Source organism: Solanum tuberosum, unplaced genomic scaffold (assembly GCF_000226075.1).
Source record: "Solanum tuberosum cultivar DM 1-3 516 R44 unplaced genomic scaffold, SolTub_3.0 scf00789, whole genome shotgun sequence".
Classification (NCBI taxonomy): domain Eukaryota; kingdom Viridiplantae; phylum Streptophyta; class Magnoliopsida; order Solanales; family Solanaceae; genus Solanum; species Solanum tuberosum.
In genome coordinates, this window is record NW_006239696.1 from 8,047 (window position 1) to 26,472 (window position 18,426).

The following is an 18,426-nucleotide window of genomic DNA, read 5'->3' on the forward strand; positions in this document are numbered from 1 at the left end:
AGAGGCCAACGAGTTGAATTAATTCACCTTATATATTAGCACCGACATGACAAATGATTAGCTTCCATGAAACAATAAATTGAAAACTTGCATTTTTTGGCCATGTGCTGAACTTTTATTGACATCTGACTTTTCTTATGGAACTATTCTGGTGATGGCAATATGATCAAAGATAATGTTTTGCATCCTTAAGACATATCTTCATTTCTGATCTGGTTGTTTTGTGTTCCACGTGCCCCTTGCTTCAGGCAGGATATTTTGCATTTAGACAATGAGATTGCTTTTAATGAAGCTATTATTGAGGAAAGAGATCTTGGAATACAAGAAGTACAACAACAGATTGGTGAAGTGAATGAGATTTTCAAGGATCTTGCCGTTCTTGTTCACGAGCAAGGAACTATGATTGGTAAATCACTTTCCTTCGTTTTGAACTTTCAAATCTTTAGAGGACATTATTTGACGTATACAATTCTCCTTTTCTCAGATGATATTGGCTCCAACATTGAGAATTCTCATGCTGCTACTGCACAAGGGAGATCACAACTTGCTAAAGCTGCAAAGACCCAAAGATCAAATTCATCTCTGGTATTTCCATTACTTATACAAATTTTTCCTGAACATAAATCTGGCTCGGTTTTATTCTGCTTATATTCCATGAGAACATGTATGTTTAGACTCTTGGATCTTTGAGAATATAGATGTGGACGATGGGAAACTTGTCATAGCATTAAGGTGCTGCATTTTGCAAGCTACGACTAAATGGTAACTAGATGTTCTAGTTACAGCATGGTTTAACAGAAATAGAGAGAAGAAGAGTAGTTATGCCAATTTGCTACTTAATTCTGGGCATGGTTGTGGTACCAAATTTGAAGTGCCATTATGAGGCAGTCGTGGGTCGAAGTTTTAATGAATCATAATGACAAGTCAAGTCATGCGATTAGTTTTCTTAGGTTCGGCTTTTCATCTTTTAGGAGTGGGGACAAACTTGCCCAGAAACCATGGTTATTAAAAAATTATGGGTTCAAATGAATTAGTTGAGGCGCTCACAAGCTTGCCCGAAACCACGGTTATTAAAAAAACATATCGTGGGTTCAGATGAACACGCAGCCTAGAGACTACATCCGCCTCTAGAAGTGGGGTTGATTTTAAGCCCTTTTGGATGGTGTTGAATCGTTCAACCTCATCATTCCCTATCAAATGTAGGTGGAAAATATAATTACTAACATTCATTCCTCGCCACTTTATATAAAAAATCATAAATCTTTTCATCTTATATTCCTCGCAGCGCATTCTTAACGGATTTTCTTTTCTGCAGACCTGCTTGCTTCTGGTGATATTTGGGATCATACTTCTAATTGTGATCATAGTACTTGCAGTATGATCAGAAGATTTTGATATGGGAGGAAGAGAGATCCTAAACTCTTCATAAATGGAATTGATCTTTTTGATTCAAGATGTTCTTAAGGCACCATAAAGTATACTTGTGGTTTGATCCATGAATCTTTTAGTCATGCTAGAGAAGTTGTGCAACTGTGACATGAAGTTTCATATGGGTGGCGTGGGGGTGGGGGTGGGGGTTGACATGCGAGGGAAGGTTTGTCTGCTATGTTTGTAAATTTTGTGTTTGTGTTTGTGTTTGCAATTGTGTTGCTGCCATGTAATGGCTGGTTTGTTGATAAAATTTGTTTCTTAAATTTCTTGCATGATCAAGGCCCGGATAAAACGAATCTAGTCCACAACTTATTCATGATATAAGCTGTCATTTACATAGCTGCTGCCTATTTAGTCACATTTTTTTGTTTTGATTTCGGAACAATTAACCTATCATATGTATCAGCTTGGCTTCATCCTGAACCTAGGAGGTATTCGGATTTCATATGAACAGTTTGCTACCTATTTAGTTAACGTCTCTTGTTTCTTGTCAGGAACAATTAAAATAGTTTGAATTTTCAGGTTTCCAAGCAATATAAGGTCCCCTAAACTTGCACTTTATTTTTTTGGTAAATGGTGAATAATTGTATTCATAAAAGGCACAAATGTAGTGCTGGGATTCTGAACAAGTGAGCAAAAGATCCACAATATATCCCTCCTCAAGTCTTTAGAGAGGCTCTTTAAGAATTCCAGTAAAGCTAAATAACAAGATACAAGCTGGAATAGCGTACCACCCGCTTATTCTTGCTTTGTCCAGTGCTAGACAAAGTTAAGAATGGTGTAATAGGACAGTGCCAAAAGAGACGAATAAGAGTTTCAGTACATAAATAACAATCCAAGATAAACGCGCTTCACTTCTATGAGGAGCTCATGACTTCCAGATTTGTTTCTGAGGCCATGGTTTGAGAAGTTGATCTTCCTTTTCCAAGATTTTACACAACTCGCCTTGGTTGCAGTCTTTACATTGATATTTCTTCTATAATTAACTAACCAAGTCCCATCAACTCTTGAATCAGAGACGATAGAATTTGAAGACAATGCCAAATCGTACAATCTGGGAATTTGTTCTTCGAAGATACATGGCTCATCTATCTTCTCCTCCTCCGCTTCCTTCGACTATCATCACTTTCACTATCACTGTCGTCAGAACTGGATGATGATGATTCAGATTCTGAACCAGAACTCCCAGACTCATCATCCGATTCAGAAACGGGCTTTCTGGATCTATTGTATCTGAGAGAGAGACTTCATGTGTTAGTTGATCTTCCTTCTCAACAAGGTCAAGTTCTGGACGCACAGCTTGGTAACCCTGAGTAGGATGCATGTAAGGGATCTAATATTCTTGCTTTGATAAATAAGGGATAAAATATAATCTTGCCTCAGAAAACAATAAATTATCGAGTAGTATTCATGGTGGGGTCGTTAAGACGCTCATTCAACAAGCGGATGCCAAGGTGCTCCGACATTTCCTGCATATATGACACATTTTTTGAGTGAATTTGAAGCTAATGGAACAAATATGTGATATTACTACAAATAGATGTCTACCAATGCATCGCATCCCCAGCCTAAAAAAACAGAAGAACAGGAGAAAAAAATGATATGCTTGAACAAATGCAACTTTTGACATTAATGTTACATTTAGCAGTGATTAAAAGACTTAAAATAAGTGGCCAAAAAGAAAATAAATATTCAGAAACAACTATTGATCTTGTTCATATTATAGAGAGTTTTAAAAAGTAAGCCATAAAGATAAAGCTAGTTTTCTTTTTGACGAGTTCAAAGATAAAGCTAGCTGTAACATGTCTGAAAGAAACAAAAAGATAAATCAAGCTGTAGAAGTATTAGAGATCAAATTAAATGTACCTGGAATAGGATTTTAATAAATATACGAGAAGAAGAGGTTGTGTCCTCCTCTGTCAGCCTTATATAAGCCAAAGCATGCCAAGGAAGAGCATCAGTGCCGAGCAAATGAGCAAAAAACTTGGCCACGTTACGAAGTTTATTAGTTTCGAGCCGGTGGATCATGGAGTACTGCTGCACAAAGCATTTCTCAAAGTTTTCTTGATGAATTTTGTTAATCATGCAAAATCGCTGTCCCAGTAGTCCATAGTAACGAAGATAAGTCCTCTCCTGACTGCAGCACTCCAATAACATTATGCACAATTCCATCTGCATAGATCAAATAAATATAGATCGGTTTTCTTTTCTTTTTGACAGGTATCAATCAAAAAGTTATTAATTAATACAAGAATGAATAATACAGCCACAGGACAGAATGATTACAGCATCACAATCTTTTTCATTTTATTTAGTCTCTCAGGAGACTCAGAGTACCAGGCTACCAAAATATGTACCCCCCTCCCCACACACACACAAATGCACAACTAGAAATGTACAACACCACACTCAGTGCACTTTAAGCAGTCTCCGTCTCCTAGAGAAACCAAGTACGAATACCAGGCTACCAAAATATGTTACTTACTGACAACAGAGGTAAACAAGATAAAACTAATATATTTAATCTTAATAATCATACTGATGTTGAATCTATCCGGTCCTAAAATATTTTTTTGAGAAATGTAACAGTTAGTCTATATTTATCCACAGGTATACTACCTCAAAAGTGTAGTTCCCCTCCAAAAGTGTTGTAATCACATAGGATCCTATACCTACCAAGTTACAGCCAGTCTATAGTTGTGCTGATTACTTCTGAGCTATCTAAGACTACTTGTTTACACCAAAATAATACAGAGCTAAACAATTAAAGCTTAAATCTTTGTATGTTGCTCTGCTTTCCTTCATGACATCTCTGGTTCCTTTCTAGCCATACTGTCAACCATATACATGATGGGACAATCTTCCATCTCTCCTCCTTTCTTCCTGCATTTCCACTATCCAGTCCTAAAATATTTTACCCATTATCTAATCTTTCCCTGACATTGAGACTTGAGAGTGAACCAATCCAAGAGAATGTGTTCCTTTTTCTTTTGTTTTTTTCTCTTTTTCAGGATTATAACTGAAATACTTAGTTGAGGATTTGGTGGAGTACTCTTTATCAAAAAGAAATTGGTGGAGTACTAATTACTAGCCTCAAACCACATATTAATATATTAAACCAACAAAGGTGTAGATGTCCAGTATTATTTCTTTTTAACTAATGTGACTGAAGCTCTGGTACCTCCAGACTCCAGTACATCAAGCAAAAGCATCAATATACAAAAAATAGGTGAAGAAGTGCACTCTTGATCTAATGAGTAGAACTGTCAACCCCTTCAAAAGCCCACATTCTTTTCTATAACATTCCCAGAGCAGACACAAAGGTTCAATTTCAAAATTTCGACCCATATTTCTGTTGTGATGGATGTTCCAAGAGAACTACTATTTGCTGGAAGAACCTGATAGACTCCAGAAGTGAAAATAAAAGATGCCATTAGTCCAAAGAAACAGTGAAGTAGCAGGTGACTTGTGTCCTCATATGATAGTTACAAATGAAGCATGCGTTAATTAATTCCGCAAATTATCGATGTTAGAAATTGCATTGTGGGCTACATGAATCTCTACCTGCATGGACCACAAGGCAAGCCAATTACATGTTACCCTACGTCCATGTCCATCTTTATTCCTCAACCATCAGTTTAACGGAACACCAGAAATATGGTTTATGGGATGCATGATAGAATGATAATGCCTCTATGCTATCCATGAAAAATACAAGGAGAAATCAGATTCAATGAGAGCTCATGTTTTGGTTATTATTACTCTTTTTTGTATCCAGAAACTAAGTTTTTCCTACACCTTTTTTAATGTTCAATTACGTTTTCCCTTTAAACTTATAACCCTTTATCAAAAAGAAATTGGTGGAGTACTAATTACTAGCCTCAAACCACATATTAATATATTAAACCAACAAAGGTGTAGATGTCCAGTATTATTTCTTTTTAACTAATGTGACTGAAGCTCTGGTACCTCCAGACTCCAGTACATCAAGCAAAAGCATCAATATACAAAAAATAGGTGAAGAAGTGCACTCTTGATCTAATGAGTAGAACTGTCAACCCCTTCAAAAGCCCACATTCTTTTCTATAACATTCCCAGAGCAGACACAAAGGTTCAATTTCAAAATTTCGACCCATATTTCTGTTGTGATGGATGTTCCAAGAGAACTACTATTTGCTGGAAGAACCTGATAGACTCCAGAAGTGAAAATAAAAGTGCAAAACAAACATGAAAATCGACATTCCATATAGTTGCTCCATGAAACAAAATATCCAGTAGCCTCCAAAGGCAATCCGTTTTAATACTTTTACTATAAAATTGATCATGACATACCTAAAGTAATTTCTGGATCTATTGTATCTGAGAGAGAAACTTCATGTGTTAATTGATCTTCCTGCTCAACAAGGTCAAGTTCTGGACGCACAGCTTGGTAACCCTGAGTAGGATGCATGTAAGGGATCTAATATTCTTGCTTTGATAAATAAGGGATAAAATATAATCTTGCCTCAGAAAACAATAAAATATCGAGTAGTATTTTTTTACTCAGAAGACAATTAAAAAGCAAACTCACCTGAAACTTTGCTTTACGCAATGCAAAGAGGCTTTCAATTAAGAACTGAACACGTTTATCTATTTCTCCTTCATGAAGTATACCACGGAACCGCTCAAAGATTCCTATTTAAAAGGAAAAAGGTATAAGCTTGGCAACCAAAGCAGAATCTTTATATAAATAAACGAAAATATAAGTCGTGAATATTCTATAACAAACTTTCAATGTGTACTCACCATGTAATCCTCGTGGACAGAGGTCCTGAAGCATTGAACCACATTCTGTAACAAAACCAACCGCAACCTCAACACTATCATCAGTAGGTTTCTCCAACAAAACCGTGAGTAGTTCAAGAGCAATAAGCTCGTGGACGATTTGTTGGTTCACAAGGTGAGCAATAAATTTGACAGCTGCTAACAGCTGAGGCTGCAAGCGTGAAAAATTAGGGGTAAGACAAATTATGACAAGATTTTTTTGTCCTGCTAAGGTTATGAACAGATTTGGACTGCATTGAAGCAATTAGACTAACCGCACTACTAGAGATACAAACCTTATCATTTGTACAAGAACAATACAGTATGTTGCACAAATAAAAAATGTACTGCAAGCACGAAAGCAAAAGAGATACGAACCTTATCATTACGTTTATAAGCTCTTTGCAGCTGCAGTATGATCCTTCTTAACAAAAGATCACCCACTTCAGGGAACTTGGTATTAACGACCGCAACCAAAGCAGCAAACACATCAGTAAAACCCGGAGAAGCCATTTGGGACTTCATACAGGATCTACAAAACAGACCCCTCCCTCGAATTAAATTCTCTGCGAACAACTCTGGAATTATGTTTTTGAGGTTTGCTGCATTAACTTTATTCACCAGTCCATTGATACTCTTTCTCAGAGCATCCCAAGTCATCCTCTGGTACTCAACACTGCTCTTGTCCTGAACCTCCTTCATCATCCTAGCCAATTTGAATGGTGGAATGTACACTCCCCCACTCCTGCCCAATTTTGCTGTATCGACATTCAAATTACCATCTTGCTTTTGCACCTTGGAAACCTCACTGGCTTTCAGTGCCCCATCTTCTTGGGTATTATCTTCCCTATTTTTCTCTTTTCCATGCTTATCAGCCCCAACCCTTTGCCTTGTATCCTTTCTATCATGGTCATCACCATCATCCTTCTTTTCTCTTTCTACATTCCTCCTCTTCTCTTTCCTATCCCCTTCTCTACCATAATTATACCTTTCAACCCTACCCTCCCTTCTCTTTTGCACCTTTTCATCATCAGACTCACGTTGCTTCTTCTCCTTCCTATCATTTCTTTCATCTCCATTCCTTCGACTCATCTCCTTCCTATCATCTTTTACATCACCAGCTTCACCTTCATGTCTTCGTTTCCTCCTACTCCTATCATCCCTTTCAACGTCCTCATCAACTTGGCTTACATTTTTTCTGCTTTCCTTCCTACCATCCCTCCTTTCATCATCTTCTTCACTTCCATCTTTTGGCCTCCTCTGTCTTCTGTCATCCCTTCCAGCATCATCTTCACGGTCATTTCTTCGTCTTCTCTCCCTCCTATCATCCTTCTCATCATCATCAACCCGTTCACTTTTTCTCCTCCTCTCCCTCGTTTTATCTCTGTCACCATCATCATCTTCTTCTTCCTGTTCTTCTTTTGACCTCCTATCACCCCTTTCAGCACTATCTTCCCGTTCATCTCTTTGACTCTTCCGCTTCGAACCATCATCACTATCATCCCTAGTTCCACGTTCAGTTCTTCGCCTCGACAACCTCCTATCATCCCTTCCATTATTACCACCACCACCATCATCATCACCACTTTCATGTTCAATTGTTCGCCTCCTCGCCCTCCTATCCCCCCTTCCATCATCACCATTTTCACGTTCAATTACTCGCCTCCTCGCCCTACTATCACCTCTTTCATCATCATCATCATCCGAACTGCTTCTATCCCTATGCCGTTGCCGCTCGACTTTCTTCACATCCTCATCGTTCCTTCTCCTACGATGTCTATTCTCACTCAAATCCTTCTCCATAAGCGCAACTTGTGCTTACAATCACAAAATTCAATACTCAATTATTTGAAGCACACAACAATGTCTACATACAGTAAAAAGAAAAAAAATAGGTGAATTCCAGAAACACTTCCACTACAACAAACGCCGGGATCTATGTGAAGATTACAGGACCTTTAGCTCCGCCGGCGAAAGCTTCCGATTTGGATTTGGAATTGGGGAAAAACAGAGAAGAATTCGGGTAGGGAAAGAAGTGGATATTTTACCAAGCCCGATATTCAGATCCGCTATGGAATTTTTATTTATTTTTATTTAAAAAAAACAATTGAATTGAATAAAAAGCAAAATACAAAAACATATTCAATATAATGACATTAGTGGGGTCTGGAGAGAGTGCATTTCTTATCTCTACCTCATGAAGGTAGAAATGTTATTTCGGATACAAAAGCATTACATAAAGAAGTAGGGTAAGATATACGTACATCTCACTCTCTCTGCACTTTATTTCTACCTTGTGAAGTTAGAAAACTTGTTTCAGATATAAAAATATTATATAAAAAAGTAGCATAAACTCTATCCAAGTCTCAATTTCTCAGGACCTTATTCTACTACTCCTAATTGTGAAGATAAAAAAGTTGTTTCAGATACAAAAATATTATATTAATTAAGTAGGAATAAAATCTATGTATATCTCACTTTTTTCGAATCTTATTTGTACTTCGTGAAGATAGAAATATTGTTTTGGATACAAAAATATTATTTATATGAAAAAAGTAGGAATAAGATCTATCTATGTACTTCTCACTCTCTCCGGACCTCACTTATGAAATTATATTGAATATATTATTGTTATTTATATTGTTATTGACATTTGTCGATGAATCAGATTTTAGGAACAACTAGAACTAAGAAATTAGAGTTTCTTTGTAATGATAATATTTAGGGAAAGGGTTAAAATTAGTATATGTGTGCGTACAAATTATCGCATTAAAGATAAAATGAAAGTTTAAAAAAGAAATATGACGCATAAATTGGACAGTGTGTAGTAAATAGCAACGGTAACCAACTTGAGGACCATCAAAAGCAAGAGTCCTAGCGGAGTTATCAGCTCATGATGACTCTTGCGATCGCAGACAGAGCTCATGTAGCGAACATGTAAAACAACAGTTGCGTGATACAGTGCACCACCATAGATCAAAGTGAAACAAAACACCAAGCAACAAAAGATTCCTCAATACCAAGTTTTCTGATAAAAGCTTCATCACCAAACATAACCTTAACATCATATGACTTGTGTGCTTGTCTTAGTAAATAACATAAATAAACTTACATTCTTAATAAAATAACTAGAAAAGTAGAAGACACATCATACCATATTTTTTTCACGTCTTAATACTAAGACAGGTTAATGACACTACATCTTCAATGTACTAACTACAAGAGTAGAAGACCACACGAGCTTAAAGAGATGACAAGCTCACTGTGGAGCTTTATAATCATCATTGGAATAAGGAGGGTATTCATCACCTGCCAAAAATATAAAAAGCAAGCATGGCTGACCCAAACAAATTTAAAGCATCAATTTCTCATAATATGTATAAATACAAAACAATTTGACAGTTCTAACCTACACAAAGCAAACATCTAGAACCAGAAAATGCAACAAGTTGCAACGGTAAGGGAGTAAAATATTTTAGTTATACATTAATTCAATGTGAAACAAAAACCCCATCTACTAAAGAGTTTGCCAAAAAGTAACCTAATTAGGAAGCATAAACAATGTCCCCGTTTGACTCTCATGTGAACAATTTGAAAAGAAAGGAAACAAGGGATCACACTAAGGCACATTAGGAACTTGTACACTCGTAATGATTTGCATAACAAGATGCTCTTGTCGGACACATTCTACTTTGTAAACACCTTGAATATCATAAACTGTACTCAACCATAAAGACAGAGATGTGCTCTTAAAAGTGAATTGGCCAAAATCCTTGTCGCTAAATAACTATAAAGATGTCAGAATTCATATTTTTTTTTCATTTAACAATATGGAAACTGTCCATGATGTTGGTAGGGGCTAACTTGAAGTTTTGATTTTAAAGCTTTTGGTGGTGAAATGTATGTTTCCAGGAAGCACACACAATAATAGCAACATAATTTTTGAAAATATTAGCAATATTAAAAGGTTTACCTTGAGTGGATGTTTTCTTGAGCCTGCAAAATGCAATAATTCTTCCTCCACAGATTCCTCAGAACCCCAATGCTTGAAAGGTGAATGAAGCGTCAGAGTCAGAATCAGAATCAGAATCCTTTACTAGAAAGGTATTACGACACCAATATCCAGCAGCAAGTGCGGTGGTGACAGTCAAATTTTCGACAAATTTGAATTTTGTATTCTAATAAAGAGTTAAAAGTCAAATTACACAATGTAATAACCAAAAAGAAGAAAACAGTTTTGGTTGCACTTACATTGTGTGAATTGAAAGCATCAATGGCTGAGCATGAAATCTCCGTAAACTCTGTATCGTTGAGACAACGTCTTTGTGGAACAATTGGAGCTCCAAGAGAAAGACCCAAATCCAAATCCAAAGTGATATCAAAACCCTAATTGCATAAACAACGTACCTCGCTCTCCTCCACCTGCTTCCAATACTTCTCCCGAGTTTCTCGGTCCATTATGCTCTTCCCGACATACATATCATGATCAGAATCATACTCTACACCTTTGATATCGGCATTCACACTACTCTCCTCTTCCAATTTTCGCTTCCCTTGATGACCATTTTCTGCCATTACAATCGATTGGAGTTAGAAAAAAGTGTTTTTCAGAAAAATGAAAATAACTAAGATTGAGCTTAAAAAATTAATTAGCTCTCGAGGAAAAAAAAAGTTACAATAGGAAGAATAATTATGTAAAAATAAGATTTGGAAAAGACTAGAATGTACGTAAATATTATAATTTTATTCCAATTTATTCAGTTTAAATCTAAATACACATAGTTTATATCAAATCTCGTATATTTGATTTTACCCGACAAATTTAAGTAAATTTACTAAGATAATTTCGTTATTATTTAATCCCCGTATTACAATTTTGTGTTCCCTCATTTTGTAGGGATGGCAATGGGACGGATCGAGCCTTAACCCACAAAGTTTTCAATCCCCCCTCCCCCCCCCCCCACCATTAATTTAAAAATATATATTTTAGCATGCCCCGCCCCGCTCCAATCCCACTTCCATCCCTAAACACTACCCTCTCCCCAGATCCCAATGTGGGATTACACTAGGTTTGTCCTTATAGTATTTACGTACATGCATACATTACTAGACACAAGTGTCCGTGCTAGCACGAGCTCAATATCTGTTAATTTTTAGAGAGTCAATTAAATTTTAATATAATTTTTAAATATTTTAAGTTGTTAATTATTGTAATTTATAATATTTTTACGTATTTTTAAAATATAATCTATATGTTACTTCTCTTGTTCCAATGTATGTAGCACCTATAGAATTTCAGGAGTCAATTAAATGTTATTAATTATTGAGATTTACAATATTTTTTACTTAGTTTTCAAATTAAGTTACTTTTTTTGTTCCATTTTATGTGACAAATAAACCATTTTTATGAATCAATCAAATTTTTTATAAGCAATCGAATTTTTTGTATGTTTATTTAAAAATATTTTAAGTTGTCAATTATCATGATTTATAGTATTTTTTTACACAATTTTTAAAAATATAAAAAATTAAAAATACAAATAAATTAAAACGGAAGAAAAAAAATGAATGTATGTGCAGCTGCCAGGCACGCATGTTGACTATGACCTGACTGGGTATCCCCACTTATATATTAGTAGGGGATGTATAGAAGAGAGGGAACATCTTTCAGTGATTCAATAGTAACTGTAGGTACATTGAGTTTCATGTCAGGAACAAGAAAAGAAAGAAGATGAACCAAACATAATAACTATAGAGAAACTAAAAGCTAAAGTGAACCCCCCACCACTAGTCAAGAAACTACCATAATTAACAAATATACCTTTGTGTACATTTCATTTAGAGATCAGATCATACTTTTTTGTTGTTTGATATTAGTAGCCCCCATTTGTTCAGTAAGATGTTCCATGTTCTGAGTTTTATCCCATCCATTTATTTGTGGTTTGGTTTCACTTGTGTTAGAAATATCATCATCCATTGCAGCAGAGTCCATCTCCTCTGTCTCTCCAGGGGAAGGGCTTTGAAGAAACTTTTCCCAGAAAGGGTCACCTACACTAGGAAACTCTTGTATATCATCCAGCAAACCACTCTGCCAGTCAATATGAGGATCAGGAGAGAAACTACCAATATCTAGTCCCATTTTTCCGTTCACTCCCTCAACTGCGCTAGTATCCATGAAAGAATCATGCTCCATTGCAGATCCAATCATATCTATATTGTTTTCGGGCAAAATTCCTTGCAACTGTGATAACTCAGGCATAATTATATCTGATGCAGAAAGTGAACCAGGATGCAAATTTTGACCTCCTACCAATGGGATCATGTCTGAGAACTGATTATTGACGATTTCAGAAGATGTGCCAAGATGAGATGAGTGGATCTCACAAGTCGCAGGCAACAAACTTTGACCGGCAATGGCTGAAGCTGTATTCAGCAAGGGCTGGCCAGAAGTTGGTGGGACTTCCTGAAGAGTTACTCCTGAAACACGAGCGGAAGATGCATTAGATTGTGGTGAACCATCACCAATCAGGAAACTTTCAGGACCGTTGCTGAAGTTCTCTAATCTAGGAGAAGAATCTAGTTTTGAAAGCTCCCTGAACATTGCCTTTGCTGCCTCATTTATCCCAGGTTGGTACTTAACAATCTGTCCATCCGCAGGAGTAACGGATTGATCCTGTGATTCAATGTCCTGCTTAATCCTTCGTTTCTTGCTGCCTTCAGCTATTCGCTTATTACTCTCATTTTGCTGCTGTACAAACTGTGCCAAGAATCCAGGGCTGTTAACGGCTTTTGCCAGGAATGACATCATCTGTTGTTGTCGCTGCTCCATACCCTGAAGGCGCTGCACCATCCCTTGCAACTGATTGTCAGTGGTTTGCTGCTGTTGTCTGAGCCTAACCAGCTCTTGCATAAGCACGTTCTTGTCCCTTTTCAGCCTCTCAACCTCTTCTTCAAGCCCAAATTTTCCAACCTCGACACAAGCCCCAACAGATGCACTGTGTCCAGGTGGCTGCGTCTGTTGTTGAGCATGTCCATGTGGCTGCTGCTGTTGTTGAGCATGTCCATGAGCAGGTTTACGCCGACTTATACTTTTAAGCAGGTGCTTCTGACCTCTTAAGAATCCCTCATTAGCAAATTCCCAGCGGTCTGGATCAACCTTTCTAAAACCCTGTATTTCCACAAAAACACCAAAAAGAGAATAGTACAAAGGCATGAGTTGAAGTTTGATAAACAGCACAAAGATCACTGCACCAATATTTCAAATTAAAGGTAATCAACAAAGAGTTTGCCAAGTGGCTTTGTTTTTCATTAAGATCACTTGTCAGGTTTACTTCGCAAACAGAAAGAAATCAATAAACAATTCAAATATCCATCCACACTTCACAGAGTAACTTTGTTTCCTCATATAAGCTTTTTGGTGAAAAATTAGCATGATTTGAAAATCAGTACATGATTAGGTACTTTATCAGAAACACTAACAAGAACTGTTTCAGAAATACACCCCCACAACAAGCGTACAAATAGGCATCAAATAAACAAGCACCTCCTCCCAGTACAAGAAAACGAAATCATTCTAATATGAATTTAACAAGAAGCATAAGTGAAATCATGTCCAACTCACTGTAACTGCTCCCGCATCTACCTCATGGTTACACAACCCATAATTGCAAATTCTTTCACAGATAAATACACCTTTTTGGGGAAATGGTAAGTATTATTTCAGAATATACTGACGTCAGAACAGCACTAAGATGGTGCTGTTTATACCTCAAAAAGAAGAGAAGAGAGAAGGAAAAGTAAAAAGAGGTGGAGAAGCATTCAAGGCTTTACAAAAGTTTACCTCATTTACCTACTTCAATTTACAGATAAATACATTTATGTAACTGTTATGAATCTTTAGGGAAGGATCGATTCACAACGCGAAATATAAATCAGCTCGTTAAAGGGAGGCTGAAACCTTAGAATTCATTAAAAGAGAGAACTCCGATCTCTTCAGCTCTTCAATGGGAGACTGAAACCTTAGAGTTCAATGGAAGAGAGAACTCTAATCTCTTGCTTTTTTGCTGAAATATGACCTACTGATTTACTCATCAAAAAGCCCCTTTAAATAGGAGTCTTATTACATCAATAGGAAGTCTAATTCTTATGAAAGTAGGAGACCTAAATCCTATTCCAAACTAATAACTATAACTTAACCTAATCCTTATGAAACTATGAAACATAAATCCTATTCTAGAATAATAAATAAAGCAACTAAAAATATAATTAAATACTTAATTTAGGGGCTTCCAACGCATCCACAACAGCAACCCAACACACAGTCACACACACAACCATCCTAATAAAACATATAAGAATATTCACCCCCAGAATACAAAATATAAAGAGAAGGTAAATTAATGGATGCATCTCCACATCCAACTGATACTCAACTATAGTATATTATTCAGAAGGCACAGATGTAGCAGAGAGATAAGAAATTTTTTGGAGAAGAAAGCTGTTCTTCTGCCAAGGGAAAAGACAAAAACTACACCTATGCAAGCAGAACAGATAGAGATCCAGTCACAGCAACCCAATATTACGTTCCAAACATGTGACATGCACCTATCCAAGTCCCAGGCTTTACTACCTTTAGCATTGAACCAAAGCATTAGCACTGCATTGGCACTCAAGGCTACCGCTATAGAGAATTAATAATCAGGAATTACCATTAAAGTCAACAACAAGTGGGATATAGCCACGAAAGTATAGCAAAGGACCATTCATATAAGAAATTGGCCATACATAACAACAACATACTCAGATGGGCCAAATCATGCGGGTAAGTGCCCAAGAAATTTAATACTAGCTACTTCCACTACTGTCACCCCTAAGTATTGCATTATTTGTGAGAGTTCGGCCATTTGAAGAAAAGACATCGGATTATACAAAGTGCCCCTAATGCTATGATGTTGACACAATCTGGTTGGCGGCATTTTCTAATTAAAAACATAAAAGATTATTTGGTAATCCCACCAGTGGGATCTGGGGAGGGTAGGATATACACAGACCTTACCCCTACCTTTGTGGTGTACAGAGGCTGTTTCTGATACACCCTCGGCTCAAATTTTTGTCTTTCCTAGACTCTTTTTTCTTCTCAATTTTTTTCCATTTCACCATCACATCTCTATCACCTTTATATCACAAAAAGAGAGGGAATGATATAGCTTCAGATAACCTTTGCTCATCTATCAATCAGCTAAGAACAACAATGGAAAAGAGAGTGCTTCTCACACTGAAATCTACCACAAGTCACACAGTCACACCAAAGGAGCTTAACACTCAGGGTTCTATGCCCACACCCTAGTTCTACAAAGAGCTTCCGTCCATAACCTCAAAGAAAACCAGAGAGATACAATTATTGAAAACCAGTGAGATCATGCTTCACTACATTGCAGCCCTCATTTGGTCTCACAACAAATTTACAACAAACTAGGGTCAATTTGTGTTTTGATGTTATCCATGATTTCTTTTTTTTTGCTTCGACTGATTTGTGATACTTAGATCAGACAGACAACTGTGTTTTACACGAGGCGAAGAATGTGAAACACCTTTCCTTTGGGTCCTTTGGATTAAATGAACCTCCTAAGCTTAATCTCCTCTTTTTGTCTTCCTAAGACTCATTTTTCCTTCCTTTGGAATGACTAAGAGTTATGGTAAAAGCTCTTCTTCTTCAATGGTTTTCCTTAATTCATAGAAGAACAAATGTTAAGGAAATACCCAATACTCAAGGCTTAACCTGAGCTATTTCATTCTCCTCTTTTTCTTGTGATAGATATGTGACAGAACAAAGAATTTTGGGAAGAGAAAAAGCAAGTCCCGGGAAAAAGATGACAAAAAGTTGATAGAAATGCAATGGTGAAAGGAAGATTTCCTGAGAAGAGGAGAAAGCGTTGAGGCGACGAAAATGTAACAAAAAGATGACAGTGAAAGGAATATTTCTTGAGGGTGTAAAATGTCTAGGGAGGACAAAAAGATGATTAGAGATGGCAGGTGAAAAAGTAGTACTGGAAGGCAAAAATAAAGTTATAGAGGTGGGAAAGGTTTCTAAGAAGAGTGAAAGTTTTAAGAAGGTCAAAAAGGTGATATGGACATGATGGAAGATTTTACTGACAAAATAAAAGCGACGGGAAATGTGAGGGGTTTTTGGGAAGACAAAGAAAGAGTTAGAGATGAACAATCTAGTAAGATTAAGACCCAAAAGTAATAGGACGATAACATTTCCGGTCATATGAATTATGATATAAGAAAAAAAAAATTGACGCTAGTAACATTTGTATTTCAGTCAGTACTTAGGTAGTACTGAAAAACCATATTTACAAAAGAGAAGAAAAAGATTAGTCTTTCCAATGCTAAACCAGGAACTAGATGGACCCTAAAACATCTATGATTGACTCAGTCTCATTGGAGTAGACATTTATACACCAAAAACAGAACAGCAAAATACATTTAAGCTTGACTTCCTGCAGGTTGTTGTCCCTATTTTCAAAACATCTATCATTTCTCTCTCTCCATATAGTCCACCATATACAAGCAGGGATCATCCTCCATCTTTCTCTGATATAAGAAAATTCTAAATGGATTTCCAAATTTGTCTATTTGCTTCCTCCAAACTTCCATAACTCACTTCGGGATCTTCAATGAGTTCCTGCTATAGATGAATGGCTCCATATATACGCTAGAACCCCCCCCCCCAACCACCACCACCACCCCTTCTACACAGGTGATTAACACCTTTCACAACCTTCAAATCCACAAAAGGCAACACAACCACCTTTTGCATGGAGAAAGTACTGGAAACAAGGTCAGGAACCTAATTGATCGCTAAACTTTAGTTGAAATCAGATCTAGCTTTGAGGTGCACTAGGGAGAAAGATATTTAAACATCATAGCATCAACCTGAAGCTACTATACCAGACCCCCTCTTCATTTGGGAACCACGGTGATAACAATACAAGTTACCACTGTCCAAATGTTGATGCAGATATTAACAGTCCCATAATCAGTTTTATTGGTCAAGAAATATACATGCTTCCTGATAAATTATCTACTTGATGACACAATACAAACACCTTTATTTTTTATAACCAAGAAATTCTGAAGGGTCAGTCGCATAAGGTTCGAAACTCGGTGGATAGTGAGCATGGCCATCTTCAGTAACTACCGTGATCTACTTAAATACCAGGCTTTTGACCGGCAGAATTCGACCCTTGGCATGCGCCTAGTCCACAAATCAGATATTGTGCTCTTACCACTCCAAAGTCACAGGGGTCACAATAAGCACAATGTAATAATTTTTCACTATCTTAATAATTCTTCATTATCTTAGGGGAACTAAATCCTATATTGATCTTAAAGAGTAAAAGATGTTTTTTTATGTAGTAAGTGAGATATTATTAAGGCACCCAGTAGATGCAAAGATACAACAAGTTGAATCTGTCAGCTCTAAGAGTAAAAGATTGAAACTCAATTAACCAACAAAATTGGATTGCACTAGCTATAATAAAAATATAAGTTGCAAGGCGGAAGGCGCAACACTCAATGATTTCCTCAAATGGATAATTGAGGAAATAGGGCACAAGAACAATGCACATGATATTCATAATAAAACAAATGACAGGTCCTCTAGAACAACATTCTTTAATTCAACACAATATTTGATTAAGTTTTATGAGAAGGTTGAAAACATTAACATTCCTCATTTTCAAAAATAATTTTTTTCAGCATTCCAATTAGCAATCACCAACAACAAGATACAACCCTGGAACAAGAAGTTATAATCTTTCAGCTACCACAATAAACCACAACAATTATGCCTAAATGACAAACTAGCTAAGTCTCGATTCTTCATTAAGCATTTGGATCAATTGAAGTTGACAAAAATCCAATAAAAAGCAAAAGGGAAAGAAATGCATACATAAGTATTCAGCTGCCGAACAAAGCTGGAGAAGTTATTATGCTTAAAGTACTTCGGAAGTAGGTCTTTAGCAAATTCCGGAGGATCCCAAACCACAAAACTATTATTCGTAGGACTCCACGACACGATCTTATCCGTACTCGGATCATCCACCATATCATACGTCTTCACCAGAAACGGCGGCGGCGCATTTGCACTGGGCATCGGCGCCGGCGCCCGCTGGAACCTCGGAGCTC

The 18,426-nt window shown here is 36.8% G+C and overlaps 3 protein-coding genes across 4 annotated transcripts in view; 1 reads left to right on the forward strand and 2 right to left on the reverse strand.

Moving 5' to 3' along the window:
• Positions 1 to 193: 193 nt before the first annotated feature.
• Positions 194 to 1,770, forward strand: LOC102594331 (syntaxin-22-like; the record flags this gene model as incomplete). Its single annotated transcript, XM_006367392.1, has 3 exons — positions 194 to 406; positions 485 to 585; positions 1,316 to 1,770. Coding segments are annotated over 3 exons (380 nt in total), but the record flags the coding sequence as incomplete, so codon positions are not given.
• Positions 1,771 to 2,825: 1,055 nt separating this feature from the next.
• LOC102594664 (pre-mRNA-splicing factor CWC22 homolog) lies at positions 2,826 to 8,299 on the reverse strand. Its single transcript, XM_015305421.1, has 7 exons — positions 6,613 to 8,299; positions 6,217 to 6,406; positions 6,002 to 6,105; positions 5,756 to 5,866; positions 5,507 to 5,617; positions 3,298 to 3,609; positions 2,826 to 2,900 (listed from the first exon to the last, which is right to left on the reverse strand). The coding sequence occupies exons 1-7, from the start codon at positions 8,035 to 8,037 to the stop codon at positions 2,826 to 2,828; spliced, it is 2,328 nt and encodes a 775-aa protein (XP_015160907.1). The 5' UTR covers positions 8,038 to 8,299.
• A 3,580-nt stretch (positions 8,300 to 11,879) lies between these two features.
• The window catches only part of LOC102591896 (heat shock factor protein HSF8), a 6,951-nt gene continuing 404 nt past the window's right edge, over positions 11,880 to 18,426 (reverse strand). Inside the window, exons 2-3 of one of the 2 annotated variants that reach the window (XM_015305425.1) lie at positions 18,191 to 18,407; positions 11,880 to 13,402 (exon numbers count right to left, since the gene is read on the reverse strand). In XM_015305425.1, coding sequence (XP_015160911.1) covers positions 12,080 to 13,402; positions 18,191 to 18,407 — 1,540 coding nt within the window. In that variant the 3' untranslated portion in view covers positions 11,880 to 12,079. The remainder of the gene's footprint in view (positions 13,403 to 18,190; positions 18,408 to 18,426) is intronic. The other variant, XM_015305423.1, reaches the window with a different exon arrangement.

Coding starts and splice junctions, on each gene's coding strand:
- LOC102594664 (XM_015305421.1), bottom strand. CDS start 8,037: ATGGAGAAGGATTTGAGTGAGAATAGACATCGTAGGAGAAGGAACGAT. Junction 5,867..6,001: donor TGCGTAAAGCAAAGTTTCAG/GTGAGTTTGCTT, acceptor CATCCTACTCAG/GGTTACCAAGCTGTGCGTCC. Junction 3,610..5,506: donor GGAATGTTATAGAAAAGAAT/GTGGGCTTTTGA, acceptor TTTATTTGATCT/ATGCAGATGGAATTGTGCAT.